Source organism: Emericellopsis cladophorae (assembly GCF_022114955.1).
Source record: "Emericellopsis cladophorae strain MUM 19.33 chromosome Unknown NODE_31_length_266811_cov_117_018179, whole genome shotgun sequence".
Lineage (NCBI taxonomy): Eukaryota > Fungi > Ascomycota > Sordariomycetes > Hypocreales > Bionectriaceae > Emericellopsis > Emericellopsis cladophorae.
In genome coordinates, this window is record NW_026250956.1 from 35,613 (window position 1) to 53,208 (window position 17,596).

General features: G+C 57.1%; 6 protein-coding genes across 6 annotated transcripts; 4 read left to right on the forward strand and 2 right to left on the reverse strand.

Annotated features, from left to right (window-relative positions):
• Nucleotides 1-50: 50 nt before the first annotated feature.
• On the forward strand, nucleotides 51-4,018 carry J7T54_000125 (tRNA-specific adenosine deaminase-like protein; the record flags this gene model as incomplete). Its single annotated transcript, XM_051507379.1, has 3 exons — nucleotides 51-1,467; nucleotides 2,342-3,024; nucleotides 3,071-4,018. The coding sequence occupies 3 exons, from the start codon at nucleotides 51-53 to the stop codon at nucleotides 4,016-4,018; spliced, it is 3,048 nt and encodes a 1,015-aa protein (XP_051361342.1).
• A 2,399-nt stretch (nucleotides 4,019-6,417) lies between these two features.
• On the forward strand, nucleotides 6,418-9,501 carry J7T54_000126 (uncharacterized protein; the record flags this gene model as incomplete). Its single annotated transcript, XM_051507380.1, has 3 exons — nucleotides 6,418-7,009; nucleotides 7,079-7,752; nucleotides 7,810-9,501. 3 exons carry the CDS (start codon nucleotides 6,418-6,420, stop codon nucleotides 9,499-9,501), a joined length of 2,958 nt encoding a protein of 985 aa, XP_051361343.1.
• Nucleotides 9,502-10,002: 501 nt separating this feature from the next.
• J7T54_000127 (Polysaccharide monooxygenase Cel61a-like protein) lies at nucleotides 10,003-10,725 on the reverse strand (the record flags this gene model as incomplete). The annotated part of the gene is made up of 1 exon (XM_051507381.1): nucleotides 10,003-10,725. One exon carries the CDS (start codon nucleotides 10,723-10,725, stop codon nucleotides 10,003-10,005), a length of 723 nt encoding a protein of 240 aa, XP_051361344.1.
• A 2,325-nt stretch (nucleotides 10,726-13,050) lies between these two features.
• Nucleotides 13,051-14,063, reverse strand: J7T54_000128 (uncharacterized protein; the record flags this gene model as incomplete). The annotated part of the gene is made up of 3 exons (XM_051507382.1): nucleotides 13,051-13,401; nucleotides 13,453-13,898; nucleotides 13,958-14,063. 3 exons carry the CDS (start codon nucleotides 14,061-14,063, stop codon nucleotides 13,051-13,053), a joined length of 903 nt encoding a protein of 300 aa, XP_051361345.1.
• A 1,885-nt stretch (nucleotides 14,064-15,948) lies between these two features.
• J7T54_000129 (uncharacterized protein) lies at nucleotides 15,949-16,302 on the forward strand (the record flags this gene model as incomplete). The annotated part of the gene is made up of 1 exon (XM_051507383.1): nucleotides 15,949-16,302. One exon carries the CDS (start codon nucleotides 15,949-15,951, stop codon nucleotides 16,300-16,302), a length of 354 nt encoding a protein of 117 aa, XP_051361346.1.
• Nucleotides 16,303-16,906: 604 nt separating this feature from the next.
• Nucleotides 16,907-17,392, forward strand: J7T54_000130 (uncharacterized protein; the record flags this gene model as incomplete). Its single annotated transcript, XM_051507384.1, has 1 exon — nucleotides 16,907-17,392. One exon carries the CDS (start codon nucleotides 16,907-16,909, stop codon nucleotides 17,390-17,392), a length of 486 nt encoding a protein of 161 aa, XP_051361347.1.
• Between the last annotated feature and the right edge of the window lie 204 nt (nucleotides 17,393-17,596).

The window sequence follows — 17,596 nt, forward strand, 5'->3', positions numbered from 1 at the left end:
AAAGTTCAGACAGCCAAAGAAATAGACCATTCCCAACGTACAGCAACGAAATGACGTTCATGCATAATCTCCCCCAGGGCTTCACCGTCTTCCAGACGCAATTGGGCGCTCCTTTGCAGTTCATCCCCGCCCTCGGCACTCAGGAGCTCGACGACATGGTTAGCATGTACGTCCCCGGCAGCGCACCTCTGAGCGACAAGCGCGCCACCATCTCCGTCGACTTCCTCGAGTATGCGCAGGTCACTGGACAGGCCTTCAAGTTCTACGTCGTCCCCGGCTACGTCGCTGCCTCACCTGCCGAGTCTCCCACCACCGCCTCACTGTCAGCCTCCTCCATCAGCGCCAGCCCCGTGACATCGAACTGGGACTGGAGCTCGGTGACCGGCGGTCCTTCGCGTTCCGCCGCCGCATCCCGCAAGGCGTCCGGATCGGCAAGTTCGCGCCGCCCTGCCGCGACCACCAGCGACTTTTCGCACCTCCCCGGGATGAAGATCCTCACCAAGGACGGTCTGGATGTGACCAACGCCGCGGCGCGCGGATCCAAGACCAAGGAGCAGCGCGACCACGCTCACTTGATGCGCGTCATCAAGGCCTGCGAGAGCTGCCGACGCAAGAAGGTTCGTTGCGACCCCAGCCACAAGAAGCGTGCCGCCACGACCGCTTCGCAGCCTCAGCAGCCTGTCGTCTCGGGACGGGTCGCAAAGAAGGCTCGCATCAGCCAGGAGAAGACGGTTGGCCCCAGAGCTACAAACACGCCCTCGGCCACCCCTTCGTCCGATATGCTGGCCGCATCATCATTCGACACTGAGCTGGACTGGGATGCCTTCCTCAATATTCCTGAGGCCGATGGCACCTTGGGCATGACTGCTACTGGCGACGAGTTCTGGAACGACTTGAGCATCCCTCACCCCGACGACGAGGATGACTACAACTTCTTCCATGACCCTCAAGACGTGCTGTCACAATCCGTGTTTGGGCACGACGCCTTTGCGACATCGACTAACAAATCCTCATCGGCACTGGGCGATTCGCTGTCCTCTATCCGCTCGACATCAAGCAGCGACCACAGCCCTTCGCTCGACGTGGTGGAACAATGGTGGTCGCCAGCATCGATAGAGGGTGACTTGGGCAGTAGCGGCGAGTTACTGCAGGCCTCGCTGTCGGCCTCGCCCGGCCTCGCCAAGGATGAAGAGACCTTCACCGCCCCTGCTCCTATGGCTGGGTCGTTGGTTAGTCTGAATGTGTGGTCACCCGACCCTGGTTGTGCACCACTGTCGTCACCGTTGCCTGCGCCACTACCTGCAGCATCGCAGACCATCCTGGGCGATAGCTCTGGCCGCTCCGGCGGCCTGTTGTATTACGCAGCTATGGCGGTGATGAGTGCTACGACGAGCAGCAGCAGCGGCAGGAAGCAGTCAAAGTCCCATCACGGCGTGGCGCATGGCGCTTTGTCTGGGTCCCTGAGAAGTAGCCTTGCTGCGATTGTGCCAATTCTGGCAATGTCTTTTGTTGCAGCGACGTCTTGGTTGACCTAGTGCAGCCCCTTGGGCGATGCGTGGGCGTTAGCGGGATTTGAGCGTTCTTTGCATTTTGACAGCGTATTGTAATGGAGCAGCAGCCCGAGCAGTGGCTTGCTATTCTACCACAATATGAACTACCAGTGCTTCATGTGACAAAACTGTTTCGCTCCAACTTTCCTTTGTCGCCTTCCACCGTTACCTTGTCGTGTAACCACAAGGCGTGTTTGCTGGTCATGTGACCCGCAAGCGGCATCTTAGAATTTTCGACAAGAAAGTATTTTACCATGATCCGCATTAAGTACATTGTCTAATATCACTGCTCCCCTGGCGACAAACAACTATTGACCAATGGGCTCGTAAGGCTTGAGTCATCGTCGCGCACGGCTTGATTTGTATCCGACCAGTGTTGGACGCACAGAGTCACAGCGGAGGAGGGCTCAGTACTCACGGTACCACGTCAAAGAGACCAGAGGTGCAGCTGGCCGTCATCCCTCGCTGCTCACGTTGCATTTGGGCAGCAAACAGAGTTGTATTCTCTTTCTCTCGGTGTCTACTGCCAAACCCTGTCATCAATCAAGCCTCTTCAAGCGGAATCCTCCAGTATTTGCTGACAGGTCGATTGCGATATACAATATCCGTCTACGGGCTGGACTCGAGTGACTGCTCGAGTTCTGGGCCATCAAAGTGGAAGAGGTGTAAAGGAGGCAAATAACTCTGCGATCTATTGATAGTCACGATTCCGAGGTTCAAAGCCCGGACTTGTTGACGGTTACGTATCGCAGGCCGTCATTCTGGGACTGAGGTCTTTCTTCCCTCCATAGCAGACGGCTGGCTTGCCCAGCACGCCAGGGCTCAAATAGCCGCTTTTGCGCTCTTGCAGCGGGTCAAGATGAAAACAATATCGTTGGCAGGCGCCAAGCGTGCGGGCGAGGCAACCACAAAGGCTTTGCGCAAGCTGTTTGGTCGTCAAAACTCGTCAAAGGAAGGAGCAGCTTCGGCCGAGGGGGAAGAGTCCGGGTCAGAGCTCACCCAAGACTCACCCCAGCCTGACAAGCAACTCGCACGGGATAACCACGACCATACCGACATCAGCAGCAATCCCCAGCCGGCCAGGGACGTGGAACCAGACGAAACCAATAATACCATGGGGGCCGATCAAAAAGCTCTCCCTCCCATCGCAACGCCCGGCTTGCGGCAACTGCAGAACAAGATGGCGGCATCGCAGCAGAAGCCCACGACTGTTGGCAAGGAGAGCCAGCCACCTGTTCCTGCATCTGTCGTCAGCGAAGAATCCCAGCCATCCGCCCAGCTCATTGACGATCTCATCGATCACACCAAGCGTCTTGGAGTGGCCGAGGTGCAACAGCCCCCCACCGAAGAGTCCAAGCCCGAGGAATCAGCCCTTCGGACGCTGACGCCTGATGAGTTTCTCTCAGAAGAGGAGAGGGCGTACCGAGCGGGTAGAAGGAAACATCTCGTGTTCATCGAGGAGGCGCTCGATATGGTACGTAAAATCTGTCCCCCCTGAAAACATTGTCTAACACACCTAGGCCCGGCTCGCCCTCAGGATCAACGAGACGCCCGTAGGTTGCGTCCTTGTTTATAACGGGCGGATTATTGCCCGCGGCATGAACGCGACAAACGTCACCCGCAACGGCACACGACATGCGGAGCTCATGGCGCTCAACGCGCTGCTCTCGAGGCCAGGCAAGACCGGTCCGCTCACGACATCACTGAAACCCACGGTCGAGCGCAACGACGAAGACAGCGACGACGGCACATCGACAGCGGCAACACTGCATTACGAGGGCAACGAGGATGGCAAGAAGGGACATTTGTATCCCTATGGCCAAAAGGAGATTCCCGACGAGACCTTTGACCGAAGCATCATCAAGGAGTGCATACTGTACGTTACGGTCGAGCCGTGCGTCATGTGCGCGTCGCTGTTCAGGCAGCTGGGTATCAAGAAGGTGTTTTTTGGTGCCGTGAACGACAAGTTTGGCGGCACTGGTGGTGTGTTCAGCATTCATGCCAACTCGCTCCCCGTTAGAGAAGATGGGCAGACGGCAAGTGCGCACCCGGCACCACCTCCTATGCGTCTACCGGACGGCAAGCAGGTACTGGGGCTGTCATTCCCGCCTGGTGGTGGAGATGGCGGCAACGTCGAGCCAGGGTACGAGATTGAGGGCGGATGGGGACGCGACGAAGCTGTCGCGCTTTTGAGACGTTTCTACGTGCAGGAGAACGGGCGGGCCCCGGTTCCGCGCAAGAAGGAGGGCCGTGCGGCACGTCTGGCAGCTATCGAGGGCGGTGAAGTAGACAATGCCTCGGTCAACTCGGGCTCTGGCGTTGGCGGCAACGGGACGATGGCTGATGAGGACGAGGACGAGCGTGTCTCCGGCTATGGTGTTTCTGGCAAGAATGGTCCCATGGAGGACTTGAATTCGCCGTCTGGTGATGGAACAGCTCTCGGAGACGCGAGCGCAGGCTGGAAGTAGAGTGTCTGCGCTTGAGCTCCCTTGAGGAAGAAGTGCATGGGTTGTAGAGATATGGTAGAGGGCATAGACAAGTGCGAGGTAGGGACGCCGAGATGAGACCCAGGGACATCCATATCTCGAGCATTGTCAGATCTGATTGGAGCAATGGTCAATCGCGGCGCGTGTCTCGTTGTTGTTGGCCCATGGAACAGGAAGCTAATTGGGACCGTTGATTCAGCTCATTTCGTACCCATCAGTTACCAAAAATATATGCTGTCGAGTCGAGCCCCTGAGATCTGACCCATGACCCATGGCCCATCCTCACTTGCTTACTACGTACTACCTAGACTGTCCTTCAGGCGGCCGCCTGTTATTCAACAACAGGCGTCGAGTGTCTTGTGATGAATCCCAAGGGCATGGCGCTTGCCTGCTTACTTGGCTTCAGGACGTTTTGAGTGCTGTTCTGCTGCCTCAGACACGCCTTGGCCTTGGCCTTTGCGTGGTTTCATCATGGGCAGCTTTACTTGTTACGCTGCGAAAGGTCTCGGAGCCCTTTCGTGATGCGCTTCAACGTGAGTACGTCGTTGACGTTATGTTCATCAGTTGCCCCCGTGTGCAGTTCCTTGTCACGGCTGAAAACAAGAGGCTTGTCAAAGGTGAGAAGAGGGAGCGACTGAAATACGTTTTTGGCCCTGCTGTTTTTGCATTGGCCAGTCTCTTTTGCTGGGTTTGTGCGCATCGCTCAAGGTGAACCCGCGATCACTCGAAGGAGAAGCATCACCTTGAGGGACTCGATTGCTCAGAAAAGCTTGATTCTAACCAGTCGCGATGGAACTTACTACCAGGCCAGTGCCATACTAGGCAATATTCTTATTAAGGGCAGTGCCACTATCGAACACTACTTACAGGCTGTGAGCGTGATCATACCTAAAGTCGGTGTAAGACTATAGAAAGATCTGCACCTTAGCATAGGCACTCATCCATGGTACTAAGCCATAAGTAGCTCGATTTTGCTCACCACCGCTGTGCTATTACAGGCACGGCTCTCACTTTCGTGCCAGACATGGAAGTAGTCGGAACAGCGGTCGCTGCCAAGCATTATAACCACGGCTGCAGCCAGTGTGGCGCAATGAGAACTTAGCATTAAGATTGCCCTTATTATAGCACGTGGATCAGCTCGAGGACTGCAGCGGCCGCCCGAGTTCAAGAGCTCGACATTCATCTGACATTTGTGGCTTGCCTGTACGTAGTGGTGGTCAGCATCACACAGGACAATCAATGGCAGCAAGGCCCAATGACGGACAGGCAGTGAGTGGCACGAGGCGAGGCACGAGGCGAGGCGTTGCGTGCACTGCAGTATAGAGTACTGCATCGAGGCGGGCGAGGGCATTGTCTGCTGTTGGACCAAGGAGACGGGGATGATGGAAAGATCGGAACAAGGGGCATGGATGCGGGACTGCGGAAAAGAGTTGAGGCCTTTCGTGGGCTAAAGGCGCAGCCTGGCTAACCCTAGGCGGTTTGGCTGCTGGGCACCACTGCGCACCAGTCGTCTGACACCACAACTGTTACATACGGCAGAGCTTGAAAGTTAGAAATGACAAAATGCGGGATGGGGTGATGGCAAATAAAAGTACGGAGACGTGTATAGAAGTGGAAAAAGGGGGGGCGACTGTGTCTAGAATAGGGTCCCATGGCTCTCCTCTGCCAGTCCAGCAGATATCCAATGAGTTGGTCGGCTTAGCCGTCTTGGCGCTGTCCGGCATGCGCCGAGCCATCAATATTGACACGCAAAGCCGCGAAGGACAGGAGAGAAACTCGAGGCGCCGTCGCCATTGGACGCCTCCATCTAGGGCTGACTTCAGCTCTTGGTGGCGCTAAACTCTGTTGCTATACGGCAAACCCCAACCATGCATGATGCACGCAGGCCCTCACCACTCCGTGATTTTACACTTGTGAGTTGCCGCTTCTTTACATAGTGCCAAGGCTATGCAGTCATTAATTAGGCAGCCGGCTTGAAATGAGCCCCACTGCTTTAGCTCTGCTGTCAACATTGTCAACTTCCCGTTCCACCACTCTTACCCCCTGCCTATGTGTGAAGCCACAGCATGGATATTGGATCCATGGGGCAGGGGCTGCCTCACCATGTGGTGGTTATCGGTCTCTAGTCCTGAGACTGCGCTCCAGAAAGATTCATGCGGTGACAGCAGTTATAAGACCCGGCCTCTCGCCGTGATCTGCCCAAGGGGAACTGGAAGATGACTCCAGGTGTCAGCGTTGGTCGCAGACAATCCGAGAAGCACATTCATTCACTCACTCGATTCCGTATCTGGAATTGCCTCTCTTTTACTTCTTTTCTCTTCTTCCCCTATTTCTTCTTCGCGTCCATCACTTACATATAATACCGTACCTCCTTGGACACCATGAGGGCGACTCATGCTGTGCTGTCGGGCCTTGTGCTCCCAGCGTTGGCCGAGGTCCATGGTGCTGTCCACAGCAAGAGCACCACATGCGACCCTCCCGAGGTCTCTGTGGTTGAGGAATGGGTCACCGAATGGGTGACAGTCGCCTCCACCGTTACCGTCTGTGCCACGACCACAGGCACACTTGCTTACACCACCAGCGGCAGCGACAACGGCGGTTACAAGGGCGGCGACGACGGCAGCGGCCATGGCAGCGGCAACGGCGGTAACAAGGACGGCGACGACGGCAGCGGCCACAGCAACGGCAACGGCAGTGGCAATGGCAGTGGTAGTGGCAATGAAGGTGACTGTGACAAAGGCTGCGTTGACGGGGACGGAAATCCCATCTCGACTGCCACCAAGAAGACTATCACCGCCACCTCTACGACCTCTGCGACGGCCACGGCGACGGAAACCAACAGCGGAGGCGGCAGCGGAACTGACCTTGCCCTCAAGAGGGATTGGGACCTTGACTGGACCGACATGAGCCAGCTCGAGCTCAAGAAGTCCTGCCGCATGCTGTACACCAAGGAGGAAGTCCCTTCTGGCACAAGTACGAAACAACCAGACACATGCCCCCAAGTCCAAATGTAGAGCCTGCGCTGACTTGACAATCATCTAGAGCCCGCGGACGGTGAGCCCTATGCCTGGTTCAACGCCAACGACACCGAGTATGCCAACCTGCAGACGGTCAACTCCAAGTACTTCGAGAAGGTGTGGTGCGACATTGATGCCGGCTGGATCAAGATGCAGTTCAGCGACTGGGACGCGTACAACCACGCCTGGGACAACTGGCACGACGTCGCCCGCCCGAAATGGGGCGACTATGCAATCATCACCCCGGCGAAGTCGTGCCGCAACTACGGCGACAAGGACCAGCGCAACTTTGTCCTGGCCACGGACGAGGAGCGCGACGATGACAGCCAGACCATCACCTGCCAGATCAAGGACATTACCATTGCCGACACGGTCGGCGACGAGAACCCCGTCGACATTGAGTTTGAGAACTTTAACCAGCCTGGTGTCTCGGCGCAGGCCAACGACTCTCCCGGCAGTGACGGCTTTGATGACCTGGGCGGCGAGATCCTCAGCGACCCCAGCGGCGACTCGGACTTTGACTGGTTCCTCGACAACAAGATTGGCAAGATGGACGTGGAGACCCTGAACAAGAGCGTCATCGCCCAGTTTGGCTTCACCCTGGACGACATTTATGGCGAGAACGATCTGCCCGATCTGGCCACCGCGAACCTCGTCAAGAGGAGGTTTGGGCGTCGGTTGAGGAGGGCGTTTAAGAAGGTGTGTAGCCCTAGCCCCCATCTGCCCGTGCTGATTTGAGACTGACAAGGATTCCAGGTCAAGAAGGCTGTCAAAACGGCCGTCAAGAAGACCAAGGAGGCCTTCAAAGTTGTCGGCACCGCCATCAAGGAAACGGTCCAGAAGATTGGCGACGCCATTGCCGACTTTACCACCATTGACCGCACCATCTCCCGGGACATTGACTTTGACACGACCAGGCTGGGCAACGTGGTCGAGACGCCCTTTGACGGCAAGACGGGATACGAGCTCTTCTCGGGCGAGTTTGGCGAGGAGGTCCGCAACGGCACCGAGCTCTCGGGCGCTCTCGACATCTACTGCGTCGACTGCGGCGTCGAGGGTGACTTTACCCTCCGCGGCAAGGTTGTCTTCGTCTTCTCCCGTCTCAAGTTCGAGGAGGGTTTCGTCGAGGTCTCGGGCTCGCTGGGCGCCGGTCTGGGCCTGGGCATTGTCGCCGAGCTGAACCTGAACAAGGAGTTCAAGAAGCAGATTACGTCCCTTCCCCTGACGCCCTTTTCCATCCCCAACATCTTCGTCCTCGGCCCCAAGTTTGATCTCTCGGCCGGCGTCAACTTTGAGCTCGACGCCCAGGGCCAGCTGCTCGCCGGCGTCCGCGCGGACTGGCCGAGCATCAATGCCAGGATCGACGTTGTCAACTCGGGTTCCTCGTTTGCCAACGGCTTCACCCCCGAGATCACGCCCATCTTTGAGGTCGAGGGGTCCATCAGCCTCACGACCACCTTCTTCCTTGAGGGCGCCCTGGGCATCGGCATCGACATTGCCAACGGTCTGTTTGACAAGTCTGTCGAGCTGATTGAGAAGCCAGGCATCTTTGTGTCCGCCGGCGTGGGTGCCTCGTTCAGTCTCGAGAATGGCCTCGAAGGCGTTGGTGACAGTGGCTGCTTGGGCGTCGAGATTGCCACCGGCTTCACCAACGAGGTGTCGGTCAACGTGTTCGACATTGACACCCTCAGCACCGTCATCGACACGCGGTCCTTTGACATTGCGCGCGAGTGCTTTGAGGTCTTTGGCAAGAAGCGCGACATCGACTCCAGCTTCCCTCTGCTCGAGGCCCGCCAGGACGACGATGGCGGCCTGGGCGACACTACCTTTGACGGTGGCATCATGTCCAAGATCACGACCCGCGACGAGGAGCAGACGCTGCGTCTCCGCTACTCGCCCAACGGCAACATCTACGCGGTCCCGGACAGCAAGGTGCCCCAGGAGGACAAGGACAAGGAATGGTCGGGCTGGTTCGCGACGGACGAGTCGGGCATCTTCATCTTTGGCGACTCGCATGCCCGCTTCCTCCACGGCTACCACGACACGCTACTCGAGATGGGTGTCTCCCGCCTCCGCCTCCACGAGCCCAACGCGATGCCCAAGACGTCGCAGCTCATCGTCCTCGCCACGGTCCAGGACGACGAGGGCCCCGTCGACACCCCCGGCGTCGGGGCTGAGGTCCCCTACCTCGTCAGCAGCGACCTGGGCGGCGACATTTACTACCCCATCATGTGCACCTATGCGAGCGGCGACGTGTACCCCAAGATGTTCCTGGCCAACGACACCGAAGTGGGTGTCGAGCGGCTGATGAGCAACGACGCGGACATTTTGGATCTTGTCACGGGCGCCGAGGTGGAGGAGTGTCAGTACGCGCCCCTGACCAACTGGAAGAATGTCGACGTGGATGATCTGGAGGAGGATCTTGAGGAGGATCTTGATGACGAGTAAGGGAGACGTCGTGCGAGGGGCTGTGCCGGCTGAGAGGTACGCGTTTATCTATACCTTTGATTCTGAGAAATGTACATATATATACACTTTGGTTCCAAGAGATGTACATATATATACGTAATTAGAGGCTTAAGCCAGTCTGTGTTAGCCTTATGATAGCAGTATGAGACGTATATTGCATAGTAAACCAATTATTGTACTGTCTCTTGGTATAGAGAAGATGTTGTCGGGGAGGGATATGTTCCTTTTCGCTAATGAACATTTATATGTCCTGTTGAGTTAATAGCCAAACCACTCGGAGCACGACTCTATCTTCAGTGCACGATAGAAGAATATGTTCCATTTAGCAACAAACTATATACAGGCGAATGGTCCCCAATGTCTCTACATACCCGGCACCAGGCCAATGCTCCTGCATCGCACGCGAGATGTCATGAAGACCAAGATGTCATAAAGATACGTCCACTACCAAGCATGAGACGTTTTCGTGCCGCCGGTCCCCTAAGGAGACCAGACAGCAGGCCCCGGGATGGGGTAGGAAGAAAAGTCCTGGTAGAGGCTGAACTGGATGCCAGGGTCCTCGGGTGTGTAAAAGGTAGTAAAGGGGGCGCCACCGCCGGGCGTGGCGGACCCGGAGCCCGTGACCTCAATGTTGATGCACTGGGGGTAGAGCTGTGCGCCGTTGACCTGGGCGGCGGAGTGGAGGGCGATGATCTCGTGGCGGAGGACGTAGTTGCCCGGGGCGAGGTTGGCGGGGATGTCGACGGTCCAGGCGTTGCCGTTGGCGATGAGGTCGTCCGAGGCCCAGTCACCCGGGTTGTTGCCCGAGTTGAGGCCAGCCTCGGCGAGCTTGACGAACTGGAGGGACGTCTTGTCGATGGAGCTAAAGTCGCCCGAGACGGGGGCAATGTAGTCAATGACGGGTCCGTGGTGGGAGACGGGCCAGGTGTCCCACTGGAGGGTGAGGGAGGAGCCAGCGGAGACGATGGCGGCGTTGGAGGCGGGCGTGGCGCTCTTGTGGCAGATGACATCGGGCGTGTCGGCGGCGTTGGGCTCGACGAAGCCGTTGTCCTGGTTGCCGGCGGCCCAGCCGACAGCGTCCGCGGGGGCGGCGTGGGGGAGACCGCCGGTGTACTCGACGCCATCGGCGATGACGGTCTGGACGTGGCCGTGGGCGCTGACGGCGGTGGCGAGAGCCACAACGGAGAGGGTCTTTGCGAACATGATGCGGCGGGTTGGGAGTCTGGGACGGAAGGCCAAAGTAGCTGGCAGTTGTGGGTGGAGAATCAGGTGAGAGACAAGAGAGAATAGAAGAGAGCTGTTGAGGATGAAGAGGAAGGAGGAAGGATACTGGGTGGAAGAGTGTCCTGGCTTTATATATAAGTCGAGGAGTGTTGTCCATCTGCTGGGTCGTACAAGCCCTCGCGCTCAAGTGGCATACTGGGAACAGGATGCCTTGGAACAGGTGTCGAAACAAGCTCTAGGAGATGCTGGTTGGCTGGGGTAAAGGCGTGTCCCACCGATCACAGTAGAAAGCTTCATCTATCTGTCATCCAAGCACAGACGACGGCGCTGCCTCCCGTGGTGCCGACTGTGTGAACATGGGGATCGACGTTCATGTTCGAAGGAATAAGCCCTCGTGTGCCGCGATCAGCCGTTCCACTGCCGGAATTGGATCATGGATGGAGCCTCATTGCCGGTTTGGGGCACCCTTGTGTCAGGACTGGTCACGGCTATGCTGACGCGCTGATAGGTTCGTCCTAGGAGAAGCATGGATGTTTGTGGGCGAGGTGGGTATGTTCTCGGATGCTGTAACAGAGCCTCATGTCTATGAATTTGTGCGAAACGGAGTGGTTCTGTGTTTTGAACAACAGGAGAGAAAGCATGTTCGATCCGCAGAATGTCCCTGTCGTCTGTATGTCCGGTAGTTGACCAGAGAAGAGGAGGCGAGTCGTGAGCTCAGTTGGCACGCCTGGCTTCACGTCCATGGCGTGAGTCCATGATGTTTCTGCCCGTGCCAAGGCAGCTCAAACAAACAAAGTTGCAGAACAAAGTTGTGGGGTACATCCTGGGCGTCTGACGTGCGAGTATGTCGCCTGTTTGATTGGCGAGAGTCTTCTCCTCCCGGCAGATGGACGCCACCATCGCCGGCGGAGCGTCTTCCTCCGCGATCCAAAAATTCCCTTTGGCTTCGAGATTCCTCTTCTCCATTCACCCGGCCACGCACTCATTAGCCGCTTTGCATGGAAACAACACGACATGAAGGACGCTTCCGCGTCGGAGGTACCATGCCGTCGCCAACGCATCGTCGTGTCGACCAATATGCGCCGTGCTGCGTGGGCGCTGCAATTTACTCTGCCCGGTCAATGATGCAATACCTCGCCAGCAGGAGGGTTTAGAACAGTGTAATACGACCAAGGCACTCGACTGCCGCCTTGGTGGTTCCCCAAGGAGCGGTGCATCAAGGACTATTACCGACTCTGCTGATGTCTGCCAGGAGCAGAGTATCTACATGGAGCAGCAACATTGCGCAGTAGCGGCCCGTGCACAACTTGATGATCGGCGCCATGGCCTGGTGCGTGATCATTGATGTTAGGTTCAATGTCTTGCAACTTCTAAGCTCCGGCGGGAGATCGATCCTTGGCGATTCCAAGTTCCCAAGCAGAAGGATCCAAGTGCTTGAAGGGACCCTACCTGTTTGATGCAAGCAAAATATGGCTCTTCAGCATGCCAGTGTTCAACCATCCTCTGAGGACAAAGCCATGATGGGCAGGAGGTCTGCTTGCAAAGAGGCGAGCAGCTGAGGTTGTCTGTCGACCAGGTTGGCTTCCTGCGCGCAGATGTCCAGTGTACTTTGACAATATCTGTTTCGCAATTAGCCTAAAGATCAATGGTCGACTACGCAGACGGCGGGCTCGCCGCCGCGCCTCGTAGACCCAGGAACTGTCCCATGTATTTCGCTGGATCACGAATGTCTGCATTTACATTCCACCTCCGTCTTCATCTCCCGAGTCATGCAAAGCCTCAGACGAACTGAGACGTGGACTCGGACGGCTTGTGTCAACTACCACCCATATATGCATAGCCGAGGGGTGCTTCATCTACCACACATGGACAGAGTAACATGATCGTGCTGTGTGGCGGCCAAGAGCGCCCCCTCCAAAGCAGCGGCATAATGGAGGGCCAGTAGAGTTCACGACTGATCAACAAGACCAGGCGACTGAATGGAAATTCTTGAAATTGCGGTAATCTACTGTGCCTCCAAGGTCGACCAGGTCAAGTCTGAGTAGTATCTGCACAGTCATAGACTCAATGACAAAAGACGAAGAAAACTGTTGGCGGTGGCATGCATCAAGCATAGCCGTCCTTCTATTTGTAAGTCATCTATCTGTCTCATATTCGTGAAAAGCGATCGTAATCGAGCTCATAAGCATCCAACCAATTCCCCCTTTCTCCTTGGCATCCAAGCCTCTTCCCCTGATTGTCGACAGACCTCTCCATTTCCTCCCCCACCAGTCAACTCGCATACCATACAATGCGCCCTTACCCTTACTCCTCGCGGCCGATTTCCATGCGCTTCTTCAGCCTGTAGGCCAGCGCCCTCTTGCGTGCGGCAGCGGGCATGGTGAAGGCGGCGGAGCCACCAAAGGGGCCGGCGGGCGTGGAGTTGCGCACGCGCACAATGCAGACATTGTCCACGCCGCCCGCGGAGCCGTCGCAGGTCATGCCGGCAGGCATCTGGATCTTCATGGGGAAGTCGGTCGTCGTGGTCAGCGAGAGACCGGCCACGAAGCCGGGCACGTCCTGGGTGACCTCGGCCCGCTGGAAGGCGTCAATGTCGGTGCCGCCCGATGTGCCGTCGACCATGGCCTCCATGGGTCCAGCGCCGTCCTGGTTGATCTGCGTTGGTCAGTAATGGTCTCTTGATTGTAGTGTGCAGAAAAGGACTACCTGGCGCATGGTGACGCTAATCTCGCCACTGTCCGAGCACGTGGGCATGCCGTTCGTGGCACCGTCGCCAGCCGTGGCAGCGACGCTGCTCTCGACAGAGAACTCATTCTTCTGGCCGTCGGCGTTGCCGCCGCCGCCGCCGCCAAAGAGGCGACCAAGAAACTGGCGGCGGGCCTTCTGGCCACGGCCGCGGCCGCGGCTCGCGCCCCGGAGAGCGGAGATGTCGTCCTCGACGCCTGTGGAGTCGGCGGCGCCGTCGTTGGTCGGGGCCCGAGCACCACTCATAAAAGCGGCAATCATCGTGTTCGGGTCGACGGGCCCATTGCCCTGGGTGCGTCCCAGAGGGCCAACCTCGCCGCTGGCAATCTCGCTGTCCCTGATGATGGATGTGTCCGCCTGCGAACCACAGCCGTTGGACGAGCAGTCACGAGGTGTGCCGTCGGCGACTGTAGGATGTTAGTGATGAGGATCGAGGCATGTCCATGGGGCTGCGAGGTCGACGTACCGCTGAGTCCAGGCATGGTGACTCCGTTGGCGCCCTCGATCGAGGTGATGAGGCAGTGGGCAGAGGCGCTCGCGACGAGACCGAGGAGAGTGATGGAGTACTGCATCTTGCTGGTTGTGGAGTGTTGGGACGTGATGAAATAATTATAGAGTGAAATGATGTCGCCGGGACGAAGGAATAGATGGCTACCAGAGCGCAAAGGAGAAGATTGGAGAGATGGTGAAGGCGGTGGTGAGAAGGCTGGAGTTGTCTGTGTCTGTCTGTCTTGGTCTTGGTCTCGTCAAGGCGAGCGATCGTTGCTCTTTAATACTCGAGCATCATCACGACAGACTGCCTGTGACTCTGCGCCTCCATGGCTTCTGGTGTCGATGGTCGTTCGCGAGGTTGCTTTTCGCGATGTTACTTTTCCAGGTTTCCTTTTGCCATGGCGTCTGAGACTCGGGGGGCTGTGTCGATGATTCTCAGGTCGGAAAACATTCGCGCAATGAGGTCTTTTGGAAATACCCCGTCATGGTAAACACTTTTCGTCGTGCACCAGTGAGAGTGACGATATTCTCCGAAACGAATCATTCAGATGCTCAGAGGCAGACGCCTTGCTTCACCAAATGTCTCCGCGATGCCTTGGCGCCCGTGTCTGCTCAATGGTAGACCCAGCCACACCGCAGTGTTGCGCCGCGCCATCTACGGTTCTTGGACGTTGTTGCGAGGGCGTGACATTCGGTGTGGCTCCTCGCGCGAGGTCTTGGCAAGACTATCGCGGGAGGTCAAACAACCCTGCGACACTAGCCTGTCCCTGGCGGCGATCCGATCCGGACTTGGCTTCCCGACCAATGTTAGATACTAGTTTCAAGGGCAGTGAGGACTGTGAGTTCACGTCTTGTACCGAGTGGCGGAGCCTTGAGGAGGACAATGTGACTCATCGATGGATCGTCGACTAGGTTTGACTGGCACCCCTGCGGTGTAGTCCACGTCGGAGGCGGGAGAGGCTGAGCATGATCCCGAGTGATCGTGACGCGGGTGAGAGCAGCAAGATGCGATTGGCTCGTCCATCATAGGAGCAGCGAAGAAAGGCCAGTCGTCCATGTTTCGACCATTGCCCCAGCTTCAGGGCCATCCGCAAATAGACAATTGATCAGATCCGTATTTTTGATACATGGTCGGCTCTCCTTGGCCTCGACTGGGCTAAAAATAGCGAAATCAGAGCGTAACAAACTCCTCTGAGTCTTCTCGTGTGGGAAGCTCTGTTGAGGACTGCCTTTGCTCTGTGGTGACGAAAATTGAGACAGTCTGAGTTGTGTCACTGTTATAGTGCCTCGTTTAAGCCTGCGATTCTGTTCAGGGTAGGCATATTGGTGTTTGCGCCGACGGTCCCGGCATGAAGTTCGTGAACGAACTCCCAATACTCAAATAGAACAACGTGTCGTTTGCATTCGTCACACTGTAATTTGTCTTTGCTATTTTTGAAAGTAAAGTGCTTGGTCCTGGCTTGAAGTGCTTTGCAGACAGCAAAAACCACCGTCCACGAGTGGACGCTTAGGACCGACCATAGCTTCAAGCTGAATAACTACATGGACATTTAGATATAGTCGAATCCTTCCACATCTATTGACTGAAGCGCCTTCCACTGCGGACGGCGTCCGCTCCCTATTTGCTGATGGCGCAAAGTCGGACAAGGGCTCCGTGCTGGTCGGCGGCGAGTGTATCTACTCCCAGGTGGCCAGGTAGCTCTCTGGCGGCAAGCTCAAGGTCTCTGACACGGGCGCGCGGTGTATCCACGGACAAGCCTCCGCGATGGCTTTTCAGGATCTGGGTAAGGGCGTGCACCGATTACGCGACAGGACACGTGGACCTGGAAAGGACGTCTCCATCATCACCAATGTGCGCCCGAGCGAGCTAGACGACCCGAGCGTGCGATTTGGCTGGACAGAACTGAACCAGATTGGCAATCCGGCGGCCGACATGAAAAAGGCGTTGAAGAGATATTGGGCCGCATGATTCAAGCCGCTCTTGATAAGATGCACGTGGACGACGCTGCGTTCTGGAAAATCACATGCTCGTGGCCCAGCGGCATGCCCGCCAGGCAGAACGAGCCGCGCGTCACCATGATGGGCGATTCCGCGCACTCCATGGCGCCCGCCGGAGGGCTCGAGTCCAACACGGCTGTCCAGGGCTCTGCCTTCCTGGGTACGCTACTAGGGGAAGCCGGCGGGTTCCAGCTTGGGGCCACCGAGGCGTACGAGAAGGAGACGAGGGTGTATGTGAGCGAGACTGTCCACATGAGGTACACCGCGGCCAAGGGGACCTTTGGCATAGGGGTTGATGAGGAGAGCACACCTGCGGTGTAGCGTATTGTTGGAGGGTGGGTTTCATGATGGGATGCTGCTCTACTTTGACAGACAGACGAAATAAAACAATGGACCAGCTAATATTCGGACAAACAGGAGCAAAGACAATCAATCATTGCAAGAGAAAATATATAGCCACGAGCAAGCATGTGAGGATAGCTGAAGGTACTCGCGTGGACGATCAAGCTTCACTCTACTCAACTCTAACCTAGTTTCAACGCGAAAACGCGTGTTTCCGAGAGTACCTGAAACCCTGATAACCCTATTCACGACCATTCGGTTCTTCCCTGATCCTCAAGACTTGAGAATATTTGTCCAGGGCCTTGGGAAAAACGGCCGACTGCCGTGATCATGGTTCGTCGCCTCGCAGGAACAAGAATGGTCCATACTCCCCTCTGGTAGCTACGCGGCTCTGAGTTGGCGCTACGTCGTTATGCTTTATCCGAACCATGATCTAGTAGAGCGCGTGATCTTGGCTTGCAAGTCACGGCAACGCCGGGAGACGTCACGTCGACTACATATCAAGGCCTCGCCTCCCCATCGGCCTCGCTTGGCGCTCTCACTCATCACTACACCACATTTCCGATTCACTCGTTTCCTCGCAATGCGTCTGACCCTCGTTCAACTCATCGGTTGGGCGGGCCTTGCCGCTGCCTCCGAGCGCCTGCTCCAGCACAACCCCGTCCACCCGTCCAAGGCCGCCCATGCCGACAAGTGCCACTCTCCCATGCTCTTCAGGGGCAAGTACACGCTGGGGCGCGCCAGTCTCGGCTGTGGCATCCATGAAACGCACCGGTCATGTGCCTACAACGAGATGGACCCCTTTGAATTCGCCTACGAGATGTGCGAGCAAGGCGACGGCGTGTGCCCCCAGGCCATCCAGCTGGCCGTGCAGGTACAGGCCCAGCTCGACGGGGAGAAAGCCATGCACGCGGCAAAGGCGAAGCAGGTCTCGGGCGACAAAACCCACTGCTACACCCACAAGCATGACCATGCCAGGTTCGACCCCGAACGAGCCGCGGCGGCGGTCAAGGAGGCTGCGGACAAAGATGCTGCGGCCAAGCAGGTCCACGCCGACCCGCAGGAATAAGCACGGCTATGAGGCGTCGCATGTCGTCCTGCGTGTGCCCGAGAGACCTGACGCCGCACCATGCTAGCAGTCTCACCAAGGGATGTCCGAGCCGACATTTCCCTGGCGTCGAGCACCGTCACAAGTGCGCGATGAACGCGTGCGAGTTTGGAGAAGAAGAGGCGCTCTGCTCCAAGCTCCGGGGGCTGCGCGGGGAGATGGGGA